The sequence below is a fragment of the Centruroides vittatus genome, unplaced genomic scaffold, assembly GCF_030686945.1.
Source record: "Centruroides vittatus isolate TY-2023 unplaced genomic scaffold, ASM3068694v2 contig_19, whole genome shotgun sequence".
NCBI lineage: Eukaryota > Metazoa > Arthropoda > Arachnida > Scorpiones > Buthidae > Centruroides > Centruroides vittatus.
Window position 1 is genome coordinate 3272539 of NW_027121169.1, and position 20329 is coordinate 3292867.

Below are 20329 nucleotides of genomic sequence, written 5' to 3' on the forward strand. Positions count from 1 at the left end.
CAGAGGTTAATCCCTACTGACCACTTACTCGGCAATAGTCTGCAAAGACCACGTCGTTTCGGATGGCTTTTTATCGAGTGGCGAGGGAGGTGAATAAGTCAACAGGTGGTTTGGAGTGACAGGAGACAAGTGTAACAAAATAACTAAGCCTTTATTGATTAATTAAATGAAGGTACAGGAGGCTATATAAATCCTAAGGTATATGCGGTTATACTATACTACTTACACAAAATGGCGACTAATTTCTAAACTATGTCGCGTGTCTAATCTGCATATCAGAGAGAGTTTACAAGTTAAATCCCGAAATACCTCTAATAGCAAGTTTGCGACGTCGTGCGTGCATGGAAGCGGTAGGAGTCCTCGGTATCTTCCACTGGGAGTCTTCTCCCTTTAGCTAGATCGGGTCCGCTGTATGGAGGTCCGGGAGTCGAGGTGGCACTATCACCAATTATAACTTCCTATGACGATCGCCCCGAGCTTCTGGTAACTCTCGCTTTTATCGTTTTGTCGTGAGAAAGGGATCATGTGATCGGAAAAGGTTGACGATGACGACTCATTTTTGACAGCTATGTGCCAACTTTCCTATCCGTTTGTTATCGCAAACGGTGACCTCCCATCGATTCTCACAAGGAGCGTTTTTCTATCGGATTTGTTTACAATTTAAATTTCCGACAACTGCGTTAAATTCGCTGATTTCACATGTCTAACATCTGAATCAGGGTCAGTTTCCCATGAAAAGACCTCCCGGGAGGTAAACAATCGCCTATGTGTTGGGTTCTTTTTTCCATCAATCTAACTCTTGTTTTCAACTAATTCTAACTTCTTCTTTAGATCATTTTCTACTATTATTAACTGTTTTGATTTATTTACAGTTATTACTTGTAAATTATTATCAAACAATATAATTAAGAAAAGACAGTGTCAAACCGTTTCCATTCAATGTTTTCTAACATATTTGATTTCCAGTTTTGGCTGTACTGTACTATAAATTACTCCCTATGGAATTTCGGGACTTTGAGTATATATTTGAACTCAGGGGACCGAGACAAGTTCAACGGTACCTTAAATCGGAGACGAAAAATAAAGTTATCATATTTACAATTTCTTGCCTTTCACAATGCATTCTACGCCATTTTAGTTTTCCACTAGATGGCGTTCGACTGTTCGCGCTCCCGATGGACCTCTCGGAGGGGGGCAGCCGGCAGGCCGCCGAGTGTTTAACGTCACTAGTTATTGATTCACGGTAGTTCTTGAACAAAAGAAAAATAAGGAAGTGGCGTTCGACTGTTCGTGCAATTTCTTGCCTTTCAGAGTGCTTTTTTTAATGGTTTGCAGACTTTACCGCAAGATGGCGGCACTAGCAACTACGGTGCCGTCTGCATGATAGCATTAAATAAGTATGATAACTTTCTTATTTTTCGTCTCCGGTCCAAAAGTGGAGTATTGTTGAACTCGTCTCGGCCCCCTGAGTTCAGATATAAACTCAAAATACCGAAATTTCATAGGGAGTAATCTATAGTATATCCCCATTTTTGTATTTGTATTGTTTGTATTGCTTTATTTTAAACGTTAAGTTTTCCATCTTCTAGATCAGTAGTGGCAAACCTATTCCTCACGGGTCAGACACTGACCTACGCAGGTTTTTTAAATGACCCAAGCGTTGATTTTTATAAACTTATTTTGGGTGTACTATAGATTACCACGTATGGAATTTCAGGACTTTGATTATATATTTGAACTTAGGGGACCGAGGCGAGTTCAACGGTACCCTATTTTTGGACCGGAGACAAAAAATAAAAAAGTTATCATACTTTTTTAATGCTCTCATGAAGACGGCACCATAGTTGCTAGTACTGCCATCTTGCGGTAGTCTGCAAACCATGACGTCGGACTACGGTCATCTCCAGTAGGGTTAAACACGCGATACGGAGAGCGGAGAGAGCGACGCGACTTCCGATTATCGCGACTTCCAATCATCGCGCGATCGCCATTTCGGTTAATGTTACTTATGGCAGCGAACGTGGCGGCCGTTCTCACTGTTCGTGCTCCCGACTGACCTCCCGGAGGGCAGGCCGCCATGTGCTAAACGTTACTAGTTATTGATTCACGGTAGTTCTTGAACAAAGTAAAAAAGGGGGAAACGTCTACTAAAGGCAATTTTAACGGCAAGCGACGCGACTCTCGATCGCGATAGTGAGGCCGACTTAGCGAAGAGAGCGACGCGACTCTTTATCATCGCGCGATCGCTGGAAAAAAGTATAACTTTTTTATTTTTCGTCTCCGGTTCAAAAGTAGGGTATCGTTGAACTCGTCTCGGTCTCCTGAGTTCAGATATATACCCAAAGACCGAAATTCCATAGGTGGTAATCTATAGTATCCCCCTTATTTTTTATATGGTAAAAGAGAGAACGGACAATCAAAAATATTTTAAAAAATAAAGTATATATATCTAATGTCAAATTTATTTTAAAAAACCAGTCTAAAGTAGTAATGCAACGAATATTCGGTTACTACCTGGTATTCGGCCTATTCGGCCTATTTTTCGCTATTCGGCCGAATACCGAATACCTAAAAACAGGAGTAAGAAATAAGAAAAACACAGTAAATTAATTAATTTGGTAACTTTTATTAATGCTGAATATTAAATTATCATTATTAAGGTTAGTAAGAAATAGCATCTAACTCTAGTATTAAATTATTTCGTAATTAAATAATATTATAGCCTTTATCTAGCCCGATATCTTATGGCATTGATGGTAGAATGATGGTGTAGGTTAGAATGTATCGGGCATTAATGTTATTGTTTAGTTAATTATGTTATATTCGTATTCGCGTATATTTTAATATTTTTTACGATATTTTAAAATGATTTACGATAAGTTTTATTGAAACTTATCGTATTTAATGAAAGAATTATTTATCTATTTCTAGATGAGTAACTAATATATAATTTATTTTATATATAAAGCAAAGAATGAGCATTTCTCATTATATACAAAAGATAACATTTGAAATCATGTTAATTTAAAAATATTGACAAAAACAATAGCGACAAAATATCACAAAACTTCACAAATAGAAGCCCCCAAATAATATATTTGAACTGTTCCACAATTGGGGAGAAACTAGACCATACGTCCCCACTAAAGTATATCCTTAGGGTACTATTCAGTCTACAAATACGTAGCAAAAACAAAATTTTAGTGCTTAATTAAAGAGTTAAAAAGATCGATTGCAAATAAAATAACTTATAAGTTATAACTTACATCTAAATACCAACAACTGCCGAATCATATCGGGCTATTTACGGCTATTACATAAATTATAAACCAATTTGGCACTAGAGGTAGACGTTAGACTCCATCTCATATTAGCTTTAATAATTATAATTTAATTAGACTTGATAAACACTAATGTTGTGTGTTTTTTCTTCAAAGACACTTGGCAAGTTTTCTATCAGATATCTTTATTCATTCTCAACGAGAATGAATAAAGATATCTGATAGAAAACTTGCCAAGTGTCTTATTTAGAGTGTAATGTCAAGTGTAATGCCAGATATCTGATAGAAAACTTGCCAAGTGTTGTGTTATTTAGAGTACAATGTTCGTAAAATTCTGCATTTTACGAACATTGTACTCTAAATAACTGCAACATGGACAAAGATAACGTCAAAATACTGCATAAAGAAAAATTAACGTACAACCGGAAGTTTAAAGAAACCATAGAAATTATAAAAAGTAAAGACAATATAAATAAAAACCTAAGCCTTAAAATAAACGACAACTGGCTTAATATATTATAAATCAAAATATTTTGGGAAAAAACAATTTCTTTGGAAAAAATGAGCCTGCAAAAAAGTTTTGGTAAACAACCACAAGGCAGCGAACGCCATACGTGGCAACACTAACCGTACCAACGTAGCGGCCGGATGGCCGAGCGGTCAAGGTTAGCAGCCTGCCGCCCTGGGGGACCCGGGATCGAATCCGGACGGGTCGAAAAATCCCCAGGAATTTTTCGGGGGGTGGTCCGTCCGGATATGTCGGTCCCCGTCCCTCACCACCCGGCCGCCCCATTGTGGGCCTGGCCGAACCCATAATGGGCTTGCTATAAGAGGCCCTCTTAGTGCCCACTGGGCGGAAAGAGTTACAAAAAAAAAAAAAACCGTACCAACGTAAACGTCAAAAAAAGGGGTGGAAGGGAAAAAGGGGGCGGAAACAGTTTTAAAAATCTTTTATATTTGCAATATATTTTTATGTCTTACAGCGAACTTTTAAAGTTATAATGCACTTTTTATAGTCGATGAACTTCTTACAACCGTAATGTATACAGTTAACAAGATTTTACATTTAAAAAAAAAATAATAATAATAATAATCAACAGTTGACTGAGGAGGGGCAGGGCCCGAAATGTGTACAGACAGAGTACCGTATCAACGAGAATGAATAAAGATAGCTGATAGAAAACTTGCCAAGTGTCTTTGAAGAAAAAACACACAACATTAGTGTTTATCAAGTCTAAATTATAGAACAAGACACGGTTTCAAAAAACAAATCAAATATAATTTAATTAATAAATTTAAATAATTTAGACCTACTGGAAGAAAAAATCAGTGACAGCGGGCCAATAGAGAGCAGGGTGTGCGATCCTTGCCATAATGTGGTTTGCGAGCCAATTTTCGTACGTGCGTTAATCAAGCCGAATAGTTTGGCCGAATATTCGGCCATTCGGCCACGCTCCTGGCCGAATATTCGGTATTCGGCCTGAACCAAATATACTATTCGTTACATCACTAGTCTAAAGACCTGATGTACGCATTGGAGCATGCTCACGGTTTCTGGAAATTCCTAGATTTGCCGCTATGCTTTGCTGCCGCTCGATACGCCTTTGACTTTAACTGATAGAGGAGTTTATTGCTATTCGCTTATACTCCGGAAGAACAGGAGGATCATCGCTCAGCGACCGAAGAGTCGGCCTATAGAAGATGGCCAATCCGGGAAAACAGAAGACAGGTTACGGACGCGACCAAAGCCGGCCTTATAGGAGACGGCCCCCGCGAGAAGGGGAGATAGAAATGCGTTCCGAGAGGACTTAGGAACAGGCTGGCCCCTATTCAGGCATCATTGGCAAGGAGGAAAACCCTGAATAAACTCCCGCCGCCAGCTCGTCCGAGTGAGGCGCAAACCCTCGATCGGACTCCGATGTTTAGGGTCTGGTCACCGCCATTATAAGCGGAGACAGAGTCCACTCGGCCATCGGTGGGCGCATTGGATACGCCGACAGAGACTGCCCATTTTAAAGGCCCAATTCAAGCATCGGGGCAAGCGCGCGATGTCATTTCGTGGTATAAATAATAAATTCACAAATTAATAAATTCCTATTATAAAATAAAAATAATAATATACTGAAAAACTATAAAGTAAATATAAAAGAATTTATATTGTTAATTTAAATAATAGCTAGGGGCGCCCCTAGTGGCCGTTTTTGGCATACCGTCACAGAACTGCCCATTTAGTAGATATTTCCATGTGGACTAGGGTTTCTCAAACGGGATTCCGGGATCCCGGTTGTTTTTTAACCCGGGAAATATCCCGGAAAATTTTTCTTATCCCGGGAAATCTTGCAAATTTCTTAAAAATTCACTTTTTTCTTATTTTACGTTAAGGTTGAGGAAATTTTGCAAATAGAAAGTATAATTAACTCATAAACTGTCAGAATACATTTGTATTTATTAATTTTAAACCTACTTATTAGTTTTTTTAAATTTTTGCTCGTTATGGCACGTCACAAGTGGTCAATGATCAATACGTAGCTTATTTGTGGCAGGACTCTCAAAATTCTTTACCAGTAATATCTGCAATAATTGTGCTTACGCTGTCTTAATTTTTAACCATGCCCAGTAGCTTCAATGACTGCGTAACGCCAAATTGTGCAAATTGGGCAAGGATACAAACGAGTACGAAGTCAGCGAGTATGAAGTTTTTCTTCATAATGTGATTATTAAAGACAAACGAACTGCCGAATCATTGGGCTATGATCTTTCTATTAAAGTAGTCGAGGTAGACAAATCAAGACTACTAGAGAACAAAAGAAGTACTGTATACAATCTCAAAAACGAACTAGAAATCTTTCAGGATACAGGTGAAAAACACATAATATTTGTCTTCTCTTAAATGCATTAAACACGATTCCAATCACATGAATTGAATCGGAAAAGCCATTCTCGGTAGCAAGACTTTTCATTACTAAAATAAGAATTAGATTGAGTGATCGCAGTATTGACCATCTTTGCTTTTTAAAATCTTATAAAAATTTACAATATTTTGTATTATATTTATTTAAAAAATCAAAAATTACCTTCTAAGTTAGAAGTTTGATCTAAATTCATTTTTCTTTAAATTTTCAACTCAATTCAAAGTCATTTTTTGTTGTTGTATGCAGTTTCCAGCAAACTTTAATAAATTTTTTGTATTTGTGAAAATTTCTACGTAATTCAAAGGTAATTTTTAATATATATCTTACACAGCATTTGGAGGTTGCAGGACGCATTAAATTACTTTAAAAAACGAAAAATAATTATATCATTTGATTTCATGATATTTTGTATATCTTAAAAATAATTAATTTTGTCCCGGGATTTCCCGGGATCCCGGGAAACAGTTCACTTTTATCCCGGAATCCCGGGACAAGCAAAAGACCGGGAAATGAGAAACCCTAATGTTGACATTGGCTAGCTAATTTTCTATCGTGTCACAGCACCTGTGTGTGATTTATGTGATTCATGACAGTTAGTCTTAAACTTGACTCGCAAACATATTCGTTGCATCGTAGAACGGGGAGACGTACCAGTGCTGAACTAAATGACAGCCTTGTCGTACGCATCTAGAAGTGTTTTGTAATTCAAAATTATTGTTATTTTTTTATTATTAAAGTTTCTCATCTACATGTGTATGTATATCAGGTATGTTAATAAAAAATTTTTTTTCAAATTATTGTATTCTAAATATAAATATTTTTAGTTGTAGCCCGGTACTATGTCGGCGGTTAAAAAAATAAAAACAAACGATACAAGTTCCAGACCATATCAAACAGAACGGCTTGATAAATATGGTGTGATTAAAAAGAATAAAACAACTGTGTGTGTAATTTGTAACGAAAAAGTCACATCACGTACAGTACATACATGTAAAAAGCAGTGGCGTGCCGTCATTGGAAGCGATGGAAGCGCCGATTCCACCTTCCAATGACCTTCCCTTGTATTTTATAAAATATAAATTTTCATATTTTAACGTACTTTGCATTAATTAAAATTAATATTTTATTATAACTGCATTATGTATCTTTTACAAATTTCTATACTACATGTGAAAAAAACGAAAAGATTGCTATTGTATGTTCGAATAATTCAGTGGTGGAAGGAGTGTCGAAACCGGGTCAGTTTCCAATCAGCCAGATTATACAGGCATTGGCACATGCGGTTTACAGAGCACCAACCTCACCCGGTTTAGCTGGTAGAAGCAACACACGTATAAAGCATCTAATTTTATATCCCGGACCGGTTGTGGGCTGTTAGCCGCCTGCCTGCTAGATGTTCGGCCACCCTCGCCTGATTATGTGAATCATGAGCAGACTAGATCAACGGCGGGCAACCCCAGCCCGCGGGCCAGCTACGGCTCGCGAAAAGTTTCTGTCCGGCCCGCGAGATCTTTAATAGATTATTAAATTGGAAAAATAACTAATTAATAGTTATTTTTCCAATTCTTTGTAATTTTCGAAAACGATAAGAGAAATAAATGTACTAGTTAACTTTTTATTTATTTATTTCATATTTGCAGACTAAAAAAATTACAAGTCACAAGAAGGCGTCAATTAACTACTACGGTCCGCGGAAAAAAACGTAAAATTTATTCTGGCCCATGTTATAAAAAAGGTTGCCCACCCTAGACTAGATTTATAACTTAACCCAACCGATAGGAATTTACTGGCATGTTTTTATGATAGTTCTGTATAGTTGACAAGAGTTAAAAAAAAAATCCATTAAAATATTTGATATATTTATTCTGCGTTTATTCAGCTCTCCCATCTTATATTACTTACGGATTTCAATGTTAAACCGGTAATATTACGATTTAGTATGTCCCATCTGTAAGGGGTGCAGAAAAAACGTGTACAATTCTAGTACAGTGTTAAAAAATTAACTGTTACTTTGGCAGCATCATTTACAACCAAATGTAATAAATGAGACATACAATGGTACATAAAAAGTTCTAGAATTTATTTTCCTTAAATTTACGATTTATGTATCGGTAGTCATAAAAATTTCTTTCCACTTCTTTCCCATGACTACAGATATTCAAGTACAAAGTAACTAGTTTCAACTTATTTCTATTTAAGAAGTAGTTAAATAATTAAGCGATTAGGGAATTAGAAACATATATAAAACCCTGATGAAAGAGCCGAAATTTTACTTAAACAGAAGCTTAACCGAACCAATCTCTTGCTGAGTACAGTGGGGTCTGATCTCTTCATAATATTAGATGTAATAAAGACAGAAATTTTTCCATTTCAATGAGAGTGACCGAAAAGCTGTAAATTTTGAAAATTTCCGTGAACACTTGGTCCTAAAACGAATTAGTTAGAAAACGAACGACAGACAATCTGTTAAGTTTAACATATTTAGATTTTTACAGCTATGGTGAGAAACGTTTAAAATCTACAACAACCCTGTCGCGTCCTTTGATATACACTAGTGATGCGACAAAAGAGCCATTTGACATTGACCGGTATCGGCACCCTCGGGATTTGGCACGCACACACACCTACCTGGACCGTCTCCGATTCCATTCATTAGCCACTCGTAGGAAGCTACAGTATTTCACTAAGTGGATTGTTTTAAGATTTAAAAGGTAAAGAATATTTTGTTATTTTTATGTACGTTTCTTCACAAAGTTATATTTAATTATAAGTTTCTTTTAAAGTATATTCATACAATTGAAGAATTTTTTGTACTAGGTATGTATATTCATCACACATTTTGTTTTATCAAGTAAGTTTTTCTGATAATTTTAATTTTAGCCCTTATATCGTGGCTAGTGATTAAAAAATTTATTTTAAAAAGTTTTGGCTCATGACCATATAATGAAAAAGAAAACATTATTAAAATAGAAAGACCAATGCCTAAATTAAATATAAATACGTCAACAAAAAAATTTCGACATTTTGACGATAAAATTTATGACAGGACTGTATAGTTGACAGGACGTCAAAGTAGTTTTGTGTTTTGTATAGTTTCGTAAAAATGAAGCAATTTGGAAATCAAAGCGGAATAGAATTTAACATTGGTAGACAATATAAAATAAATATTGAAAATTATAACAAGATAATTACGATTAATAGATATATCAAAATTAATAGACGTTATATGTTTTTTCTCAAAGCAAGACTTGGCATTTTTTTTTTTTTTAACTCTTTCCACCCTGTGGGCACTAAGAGGGTCTCTTTTAGTAGGCCCATTATGGGTTCGGCCAGGCCCACAATGGGGCGACCGGGTGGTGAGGGACGGGGTCCGACATATCCGAACGGACCACCCCCCGAAAAATTCCTGGGGATTTTTCGACCCGTTCGGATTCGATCCCGGGTCCCCCAGAGCGGTAGGCTGCCACCTTGACCGCTCAGCCATCCGGCCGCTTAGACTTGGCATTTAGGGGGCATAGGGAATTTATTGAATCTAATAAGAAAGTTCAATATAATTACCTCTGTTATTTATTAAGTACTGTACATCAGATAATCTATTAAAAATACATTTAAAGAAGTATACGGTTTTTACTGGCTTATCGAACAAACGAATACGAACGGGCCCTGACGCGCAATTAATTGATTGCCCCTGAAAGTCGGCTTCTTACAGAAACACAGCTTCCCTATCATCAAATGTCACAGCACGCCACTGGTAAAAAGACATTTTGAAAAGTTGCATTCTAGTCTCGGCCTTTCAACAGATAAAGAAAGAAGGACATATTTTTTTAGAAAAGAAAAAAAAAGAGAATCATTCACAAACCAGTGTTTTAAAAACTTTTTTGTTTCCAAAATATAACATCACAGCTGCTAGTTTTCAAGTTGCCTATTGCATTGCTCGCCACGGGAAATTTCTTTCAGAAGGAGAGTTTGTAAAACAAGCGTTTTTAGAATGTAGTGCTACTTTGTTTGCAGATTCTAAAGAAAAAGACTTAATTATAAAGCGTATAAATGAGTTACCAATAAGTCGCAATACAATTAAAGATCGAGTAATAGAATTAGAAAGAAATATTTTTTCGCAAATATATAACGACTTAAATTATGCAGAAATGTATTCAATTGCTTTAGATGAGAGTAATGATGTAAATGGTTATGCACACATTAGCGGTTCTTGCTCGATATAAATCAGGCAATATAATGAAAGAAGAGCTAATGAAACTAATACCGTTGAAAGGTAAGAGTACCGGTCTTGATATTTTTAAAGAATTTGATATTGCATTTAAATAAATGGATATTGACCTACAGAAAATTGTTTCTGTAACAACAGACGGTGCAGGATATAAAATAATGGAGTTAAGCGAATTTATGGGGCTAGGAATCCATGATTTAGAAATGGAATTAGTTGAATTTCAAAGCAGCATAGTGTGGAAAAATAAATTGAAAGCTTGATTTCCGAAGTAGAAGGAAAAAACCTCTGAAATTAGTGCCGATAATAATGATCCCACACTAAAAATTGAAAATATGATATTAAATGTATGGGATTCTTTACCAAATAAATTTATATCAATGAAGAAACTTCCTAATACTCTTTTAACGATGTTTCGGTCCACATTCGTGCGAAAAATTGTTTTATTCAATGAATTTTGTAAAATCTATCAATAGAAATAAACTTGGAAATGAATTGACTGCGAAATGCGTTAAACTAATGAATACGGAATATGAACCTAATATTAAGAAACTATCTGAAAATAAACAAAAACAGATTTCTCATTAAATATACTTCAACTTTATTATACATACACATGCCTGTAACCATATCTATTAATTAATATTTCATAATGTATATGTGATTTTTTTATTCCTTGTTCATTCAAATACTCAGTGCAGGGGCGACTGCCGACTGGGCATGGTGTCACCTGGTGCGGTAATTCGTGGTATCACCCCATTGATATCAATTTTTTGACGTCGATCTTTATTTTTTGCTCTTCACTTGCAAAAGTAAAGGTGTAAAACAAAAAAGAAACATAAACTTTTTAGAGGATTTTAAAAATGAGAACTAAAAAATAGTAGTTTTACCATCTTTCCCTTCCTCTTTCCAAGTGACGCCACTGACAGTGACCCACGAGCTAGTACTAAAAAAGATAATAAACAAAATTTGACCCACTTCTCAAAAAGGTTCGCCGTCACTGTTCTAGATTAAAGGACAGCTCAGTGATTCTGGTGTCTTTATAAGGAGTTTCGCAAAAGCGTTGTTTTGGACTCATTAGTTATTATAGAAAAAATATTAAAATATAAAGGTCAGTTGACAGAATTTCAATTATTTTACTAGAAAGAAAATGGAAATTTTTCGATATACTTTTCTACTGTATAATGGCAAGTACTGTACATTTGAAAGATGTTTCTAGTTCATCGAACTTTTATTTTATTGTAATATTTTTACTGCATTCTGCACATTCCCAAAGTAAAGCGATGGACAAGTCATATAAAATGCATACTCAGCATTTGAATCTCTCATGCTTAAATTGTGATTTTATACTGTTATATACTTTATACCGCTTAAATAATTTTATAATACAATTAAATATTCAAAGTAAATAATTATTTTTTAATTTTCTTAATTTCCACAATTTTACTTAACTGACTTCATTTTGAAATTGGATAATCATTGCAGGGACCTCTGTGAGTGATGGTAACCAATGAAACGCCTCGTATCATTTAGGAACTAAGCTAATTCCATAAACATAAGCTAGCAGGTTACTGTCGGACCACTTGACAAACCAAGCGAGTCGAAAATTCTTCGTAATCTATATTGCTTTGAACTCTTTTATGTGATAACCAGATGGGCAAATTGGTAAAGGCATCAGTCATTTGAAGACTCAGGTTCGTGTCAGTGAACTCAGAAATTTTAGTGTGTGGATTGATACGAATATGTCGGATATTGTTTCACCTCATGCCACACATCTGATCCTTTTGTGAGCATGACTAGACTCATAATAAATATGAAGAAAGTTTTCTTAGCATCTAAGAACTTAAATTTGGTACTAAAAATTAAGGAGGATTTAAGTAGTGATAAATAGGCAATCGGATGGCTGAAACGGTAAAGGAATCAGCCTGGCGCTTTAGAGACCCAGTGTTGAAACCATGCAATGAACGTTAGGAAGTTTGCATGAGCATTCTGTTTCTGACTAGTTGGCAATTTCCATTGTGTATTTGTGATATGATAAATATAATTAAAATTTCGAAACCCATAGTTGGTGTAATTTAAAAAACAGCTCATGTTAGTACTTTCGGGGTAGAAAGAATTAAAGATACTGAATAATTCATTATTAATTCTACATATTCTTAGTATTTTGATTCCTATTCTTTGTTTTTAATGATGCCTTTGATAGTCATACTAACACATAGACTGCTGCACAAATAAAGTTTAATTCTTTTCAGATTTTAAGAATTAGAAAAGTTTACAACTGAAACAATAAAATTTACATAAGAAAAACATAAATATTAACAATTAATATAATGTACTATGAAGTTATTTGTACATTTATGATACATATAAAATGGAAAAAACTCCCATAAAACAATTTTTCTGATAAATATTTTATCATAGGTTATATATATTTATATTTATATTTTACCTCCATTTTAATAATTTTGTAAAACTTTTTAAAACATTACAACAAACAATTCATACAAAGCTTATTTTAATTTTAACTAAAATTGTTATTATAATTATTTATTTAATATATTGCATATCACATATAAAAATTAAATTTTTAATTATTATTATTATCATCATTATTTACATTGCATGCTTTTTAATTTTTAATAATCTTTTTACATATTATATATTTAAGTTACACATTTTTTGATTTGCATTCATAAAAATAAAGTAAGCCCTGCTTAAAAATTCTATTATACATCATTTTCATTCTTAAAGAGAAGTGTATTACAGTGAAGTGCATCATGTGAAGAGTTTGCAAGGGAATTTCAGAAAGAAATTTCAAGCAAGATTTTCAAAGAAATTTAAAAAAAAATTTGCAAAGAAATTTCAAGAAATGTTTGAAAGAGAGTGTGAAGAAAGATTTACAAAGGATTTGTAAAGATTTTAAGAAAGGCTTGCAAGGAAATTTCAAGAAAAGTGAGGAAGGGAATTTCGAGGGAATATTACAAAAGAGTTTCAGCAGAAAGGATTAAGAGAGATTTAAAAAGAATTTCAAAAAGTTGCGTGCACAAAATAAATGTTATATATATTTTTTTAGAATTTGATAGTGGAAAATTACAAATTTTAATTTTAAAATTAAAAATAAAAACATTCATTTATTATTTAGGTGTAAAAAGATATGTGTTAGACTCAGAGCCGGATTTACACGTAAGCTAAACAGCTGCAGCTTAAGGGCCTCACACTACGAAGAGTACAATTTAGAATTTTACAATTTTTTGAATTTGTAATTATTTGATTAGAAGAGAAAGGACCTCTTATATGATATAGTTTTGGGCCACAACAAAGTCTAAATCCGGCTCTGGTTACGGTTAGCAGTTGCTTTATTTGAAGAGAGTTTTTGAGTTTGAGAAAGACTGGTGCATAGAGAAACATTATATAAAAAGGTTTTTAAATATAGAGAATATTTGTTTGAGTGCTACCATTTTTATAACAAAATGGGATTTCTTTCGAGTTTAGTTTAGTTTAATTTCCAGAAAGATTCTCTTTGGAAACTAAACTAAACTTTAATTGATGCAAAGTATCAGTTACATCATTATAAATGAATTCTATATTCCAGCAACAACTAATGAATTTCTTAAAATTTTATCAAAATTTATTTAAATTAATTATTAATATTGAAAAATTAAATTCATAATAATTTTATTTAATTTTTTAAAGTAATATTTAATTCGAATTAAACATTTAAAAATAATAATAATAATTTTAAAGTAATTTTCAAAGCTGGATTACTTTTTAACATAATAGAATTATAATAATATTAAAAATAAAAAAGTTTCTTATTGTTATACAGTGTTGTCCAAAAGTCAGCTTACCGAAATAACGTTACAAAATACATTTCGGTTAACTGACTTTTGGGCCACACTGTATGTAGTTCTTAAGCTTTATGAATTCAATAAAAAGATAATTTTACATTTTCACTTAGATTTATGAGTAAAATCTTTAGTGAAAAATTTTTTAATTATTTATCATTTAAAATCTTTAAGATTTCATTTATCTATTCAATAATTTATTTATTTTTAATTCAAAATATGTAGAAGAAACATTTCTTAAATATATTTTTATATAAAAAATTAAATATTATATTCACTTTATTATAAAAATTAAGCACTTTTTTTTCGTTTAAAGATGGCTAAATTTAATATATGTCAATATATATGTGTATATATATTTTTATATATAGTATATTTTGGTTAATTTAATCAAAAAATCTTCTAAAATAATTTCAAAATATACAACACTTTTCAAATGTATTGCTTACATACATAAAACTGTACAAACAAACATAAAATATGTAGATCTAAATGTAGATATAAGTTAGGCCCCCAACATCTTCTTTACTGTGTATCCGGGCATAGAATACACAAACAGAGCTAAAATGAGCACGAGCATGGCACCTATAAGTATTTTGATAATCATCCATTTATAATTGTGCCATATGATGTAACGGATTGACTTCAATGGATTCAAAAACCAAATAAATGACGAGTCTGGCCGACTAGAATAAAAAATAATAATTGTTTTTAGTTGTATAATATTACGATAATAGCACGAATAACACAACTTTAATTGAAAAATATATCGGAGGCGTAGAAAATAAAAATATTAAATAAATATGTTCATATGAATATAATCGGGTCTCTGTCGAAAATATACGGTAGGATAAATAGTTTTAAACTCTAAACCAAACTTGGGTGGAGTTACTATGATCTTAACGAAGATTCAAGAAACCCCCTCCTACTTATTTTCCTTATTTGGTAAATAACTCCGCCCATTATTTTTCTTTAGCTAATAGCAGATTACGTAATTATATCAGCAACCAATCAATTTCAACAATATGTAAAAAATTTTTAAGACATTATATCTTTTGTATTAGTTAAATGACAGTCTATATTCATAAGAACATTTAATTTAATTTTTTTTCAATTATTTATTTCCGTTATTTCCAAAGTTTATAAATTAAAATATTTTATAAAATTTATAATTTGAAAGTTATCTTTATAATTTTATGTGTAAGAATGAATTATTTCCCTATAACGAATTTTAAACATATATAATAAATCCCAAAAATTAGTTAACCATTCTAAAGGCAAAATTGCTCTCCCATTAAAATACTTAATCATACAATTTAGCATCGAGTAAACTGAAAGAAATCACGGTTAACTAGGTTTTGAGCCACCTTGTGTAGAGAAAAAAAATTAATTATAAAATATAATTATTTGTTTCTAAATATTATTTTAAAGTAAAAATTATTTGATTTACTGTGGTTTGTCTAATGGATCCGGTTCATTTCTTCCTAATCCGGCTGGATTTTTCTCAGCTTCTTCTTTTGTTAATAAATGAAGTTCTGCTTCTACTTTCCCCTGCAAGTTTTCATTTTTATCTTATTAAAATGTTAAGTTTTATATAAATAAATCTAAAAATATATAAAATGATATTTAATATATAATTTCATATTGTTCTATGAACATTTTCTGAGGTTGTAAGAAGAATTACGTTAAGTATTCTTTTTAGAACTTCAAAATAAATTTATAAATTATAAAATATATATGGAAACATGCCGTTAACTCCATTTCATCATTTTCTTTCTTAACAAAAAATGGCCACCATCCCTTTATCCTCCTTTGTTTAAATAAAGAAACAACAGGAACAGTTCCATCCGATTTCAACATATCCAAAGTGCATAATTTTGAAGATTTGGCACCACGTGGGAAACGATTTAAGTCTAAAGTTATTGCTCCTAAACGATAGAAAGTAGCTCAAAAATGTATTCCGAGAATCAATATTATATAGACAGAAATAAAAAAACTCTACCCAAAAAGTCATCAGCAGAAAAGTGATCCGCATCCCAAACTTGCAATTCTAACCTTGCTGGAATCTTACATTCTGTTTCATCCCAAGAAAAAAGGGATTCTTTGCGAGAGATTACTATCTTCTCTTCAGCAGGTAAATAATCAAAAGGATAAACAAACCTCCAATTGAAATTACCTTCACCTGTAAGAGACCTGAAAATAATTTTATTAAAATGTATAGAATCGTTCATCATAACTACTCTTCTTATTCAATCATACCTATAGTGGATATCTGTGCATTGCGTGTCTTCTGGACCTTTCAGCCACCTGAAATATGTTTATAAAACATTAGAAAGAAGCAATTTAAACATGAAACTGTAGTAAAAAATTGATTTAATTACCCTTTGACATAGATATCGCTCATTTTCTCACCCGTGAAGAATGCATCATCTTCCAGAACAACATCATCTGTATTCCATATTATAACGCGGAGTTCGTAACTAAAAGTTTAAAAATTTATGTATAATATCTTAATAATATGTATTATTGCTAGTAAAATAATAAAAAATCATACATTTCAATAATAAAGCGTAAGATTGTAGCTTAATATATCTAACTATAAGTTAATTCAAAAGTTTCTATACAAAACACAGATCGTCTGAAGAAACCTTTGTCATGTGTGTGTACACATATCAGACATGTTAACATGCACTTAAACGTGCATTCAGTTAAATATTGTTCATATATATATATTCTGTGGCTTATATGTGACTATATAATAAAGTGTAGCCTCTGCCTTTGCCTGTGATTTCTAAATCGCTCTGTTCAAAGAATTGCATTAATGTAGACAGAATTACATATTTGCTTATGAATTGCTTACAACTCCTTGAAAACATTGAAATCTCTTCGAACTTGAATTTTAATGATGAGAATGATGAGAAATTTTAATATACATAATAAGTATAATATTGAAGATTATAAAATTAATCTATGGATATGAAAATATATTGAAAATTATCAAAATTATCAAATTTGGAGTGAAGAATCAGATATGTTACTAAGCTTTTCATGAAAAACAATTGTTTCTGTAAATATCATGTAAAGTATTGACATATTTGTTCATATATTAATAAAAGTTTTGTTAACTCAACTAAAAACTTGTCATATTAGAGGTACTCATTGAAGATTTGAGTATCATTTGTTACAAATGTGGACAAAAAATTAATTTTTTAATAAATTAATTAAATTTATGAAATCCATTATAAATAACATTAATTTACATAAATTTTACTAAAAATATTTTTCTTAATAATATAAAACAGATGCGAACTAAATGAGGTATGGATAAGGCAAATGCAACACATTAGCGATCTCCAAGGAGATGTGCCTGGTGAGAGAATTTTCAATCGGAAACTGGCTCTTACTGAAGTGTTACATACGTGAAGAAAACCCTGAAATTTCACGTAGCCAGCCTGTTAGTGAAAAGTAAACCCACGACCAAACTACAGTGTTCAGTGATATTATCCACTTAGCCACTGCTGAGAAGTACAATGCATAAGAATTCATTAACCATTCTGTTAGAATTGTAAAATATGAAAAACATATATTATGTAAAAATGTTAATTTTTACCTTTTAGGTTTTCTTGGAGAAATATCTGTTGGTAATTTCGGTAATGGCATATCCATAGGAAACATGTCTACCCACATTTCTAACTTTCCCTAAATGAATGAAGTGGAAGAGATAAATAATATATGTAAATATTGGTTTCAATATTTAGTTGAAACTAATATCTACATATATTATTTAATATTATTTCTAGATTTAGATAGATATTATTTATTATAGATGTCTGTTAACCTGTTCGATTCCTGGTTTATCTGGATGATAGAGAGGTCTGGTTTCTACATGTTCCGGTACTAATTTACAACCCACGTAAGGTATTTCGTGCCAACGATGTAAAATTGCCAATGCTAAATATTCTTCATTTAATTTTGTACCTAAAATAAATAAGAATTATTTATATTTCCTTCAATTAGAATTATTTGTAAAAACAAATAATTTTATGCTAATAAAAATTTATTTAAAAATTCTTTAGATAATTAAGATAAGTCGTTAAATACAATTGAAACAACACTAAAAAGATATCAACGAAATTGAGTGATGATTGGTTAAGAGGAAAGATAGGCGTAATATTCAAATCGATAATTTATTCTTCAACCAATCATCTTTATTAAATTCATAACCTCATCTAACGTCGTTGAAATTTATTTGGCGCTCTATCTTTTATATTAAGCAGAGGACTACTTACATTTTATGCTTAATTTAAGAAAATGATTTGAAGAACATCAAATTTTTCTCAAATATATTTTTTAAAATAATGTTTTTAATTTATATTTTCTTGTATTTTAAAAATATAATTCTAACTTAAAATAACTTCAATTTGCACTTAAATTTTACATACACAAACAAAACAAAATTTAACAAAATAAGAAAAATTCCATATTTTTCATAATTACATAAATATTAATAAATAAACAAGGTCCAAGTGGACAGTATATACACAGGAATGTAAAAAAGTAGGGACACAGAGGTAAGAAGTATCAATAAATAAATTTAGGAAAAATACCTATTTTATGATAAATTCTTAGTAAATTGTTAAAATATTAAATTTAGAATAATAAACTGACCTTCTTCTTCATATTCAGATTGAAAATTAAATACTTTGGTCCCAATTCGGACTCGATTGTACATAAAAACTGGCCCATCAAGTCTATTATCTTTACATAATTTGGCAAGAATCTGTACAGGTTTCATTGGATCTCTCCATTGACTCGGCCCAGAACTAAAAATAATTATGTTTGATTATACAGATTCATGTTCAAGTGATCAAAATTAAGTAAAATTAAATAAATTACGTTTCATATTTTTGAGCAATTCCACACGTTGCCCTATGTTTACTATAGAATCTATTTTCTAAATCCAGTTTAGTTTCTCCGATGAGATCATCACTTCCAAGAAGATCCCAATCAAATATCTGAACCGTGAGCAAGGAATCTTGTGGAAAAGTTGCTTCAAATTCGAAACATCTACATTAAAAAATATTCTCTGAGTTAATTTCAGTTTTTAGCGAAATTTCAACGTGTTTTCAATAAGAAAATCGGAACTAACTTTCCAAAAACTGGATTTAACTGCTTGGAAATGTAATTTTCTTTGTCGCTTGTGCGTTTATTGCCTAAATTGATAACTATATATGGATCAGCTTTACCATTCAGATCGGCTGGATGCAAATCTGTTGCCTTAACTATATAAATTCGGATTAAGACGTGGATAGGATCATTACTGGGAATGCCATGGAACATTCCATTTTGAAGTTCAGCACCAGGAACTTCTTGCAATGATTTCGGTAGAGGGTATTTGTATACTTGCAAAGAGCCCTTAAATCAATTGAAATGTATAAGTTTTACTGTTTTTACTCACAACAAAACGGAAAATTAACTAAATTTACGAATTCATTTACCTTAAATATTCCAACAATTCTGTTTTGGTCTTCAAGTTCATCTCCCGTTCGTTTGCCACGGAATAACTCAAAAGAGTGGAGCCATTCTTTAAAGCCATTAAAATCCGTAACACTCTCTAACTCGCAAGGATAAATCTATAGGAAAATATTAAAGTATCTACACATAACCCAGGTTGAGCAATTCAAAAACATTTACCTTTATTTGTGATTCATTCATTGCTTCTTTTCTCTGTGATTTTGGTGATAATCTAGCAGCTAATCGGACGGCGGTAGAAGTTCCTTTAAAGGTTCTCCTCTTCCTCTCAGCTTCAGGAAGATGCTGATTTTCTAATCTCTGGAGCTCCTTCTCCATCTTTTTTGTATCCTTTGCACTTAGTTGATCAGGATCAACTGAATTAAAAGAAATAAACAAGAAAGTATTTAGACTTTAATGCTCTATTTTCACGAATTCTTCTCAATGTTAGTAAAATAAAAAAGTAGAACAATAAATTAAATCTATAATCTTAAGATTCAAATTAAATTTATTTTCTGCATACAAATATTCAGTTAACTGTTTAGATGGATAAATGAA

At 32.1% G+C, this 20329-nt stretch overlaps 1 protein-coding gene across 1 annotated transcript in view; it reads right to left on the bottom strand.

Annotated features, from left to right (window-relative positions):
- Positions 1-14088: 14088 nt before the first annotated feature.
- The window catches only part of LOC136970142 (otoferlin-like), a 153392-nt gene continuing 147151 nt past the window's right edge, over positions 14089-20329 (bottom strand). Inside the window, exons 34-46 of the mRNA XM_067264535.1 lie at positions 19955-20148; positions 19759-19893; positions 19410-19675; positions 19157-19327; positions 18929-19083; positions 18099-18238; positions 17871-17959; positions 16642-16740; positions 16520-16567; positions 16263-16453; positions 16010-16188; positions 15711-15811; positions 14089-14946 (exon numbers count right to left, since the gene is read on the bottom strand). Of these exons, the coding sequence (XP_067120636.1) occupies positions 14766-14946; positions 15711-15811; positions 16010-16188; positions 16263-16453; positions 16520-16567; positions 16642-16740; positions 17871-17959; positions 18099-18238; positions 18929-19083; positions 19157-19327; positions 19410-19675; positions 19759-19893; positions 19955-20148 (1949 nt within the window). The 3' untranslated portion in view covers positions 14089-14765. The remainder of the gene's footprint in view (positions 14947-15710; positions 15812-16009; positions 16189-16262; positions 16454-16519; positions 16568-16641; positions 16741-17870; positions 17960-18098; positions 18239-18928; positions 19084-19156; positions 19328-19409; positions 19676-19758; positions 19894-19954; positions 20149-20329) is intronic.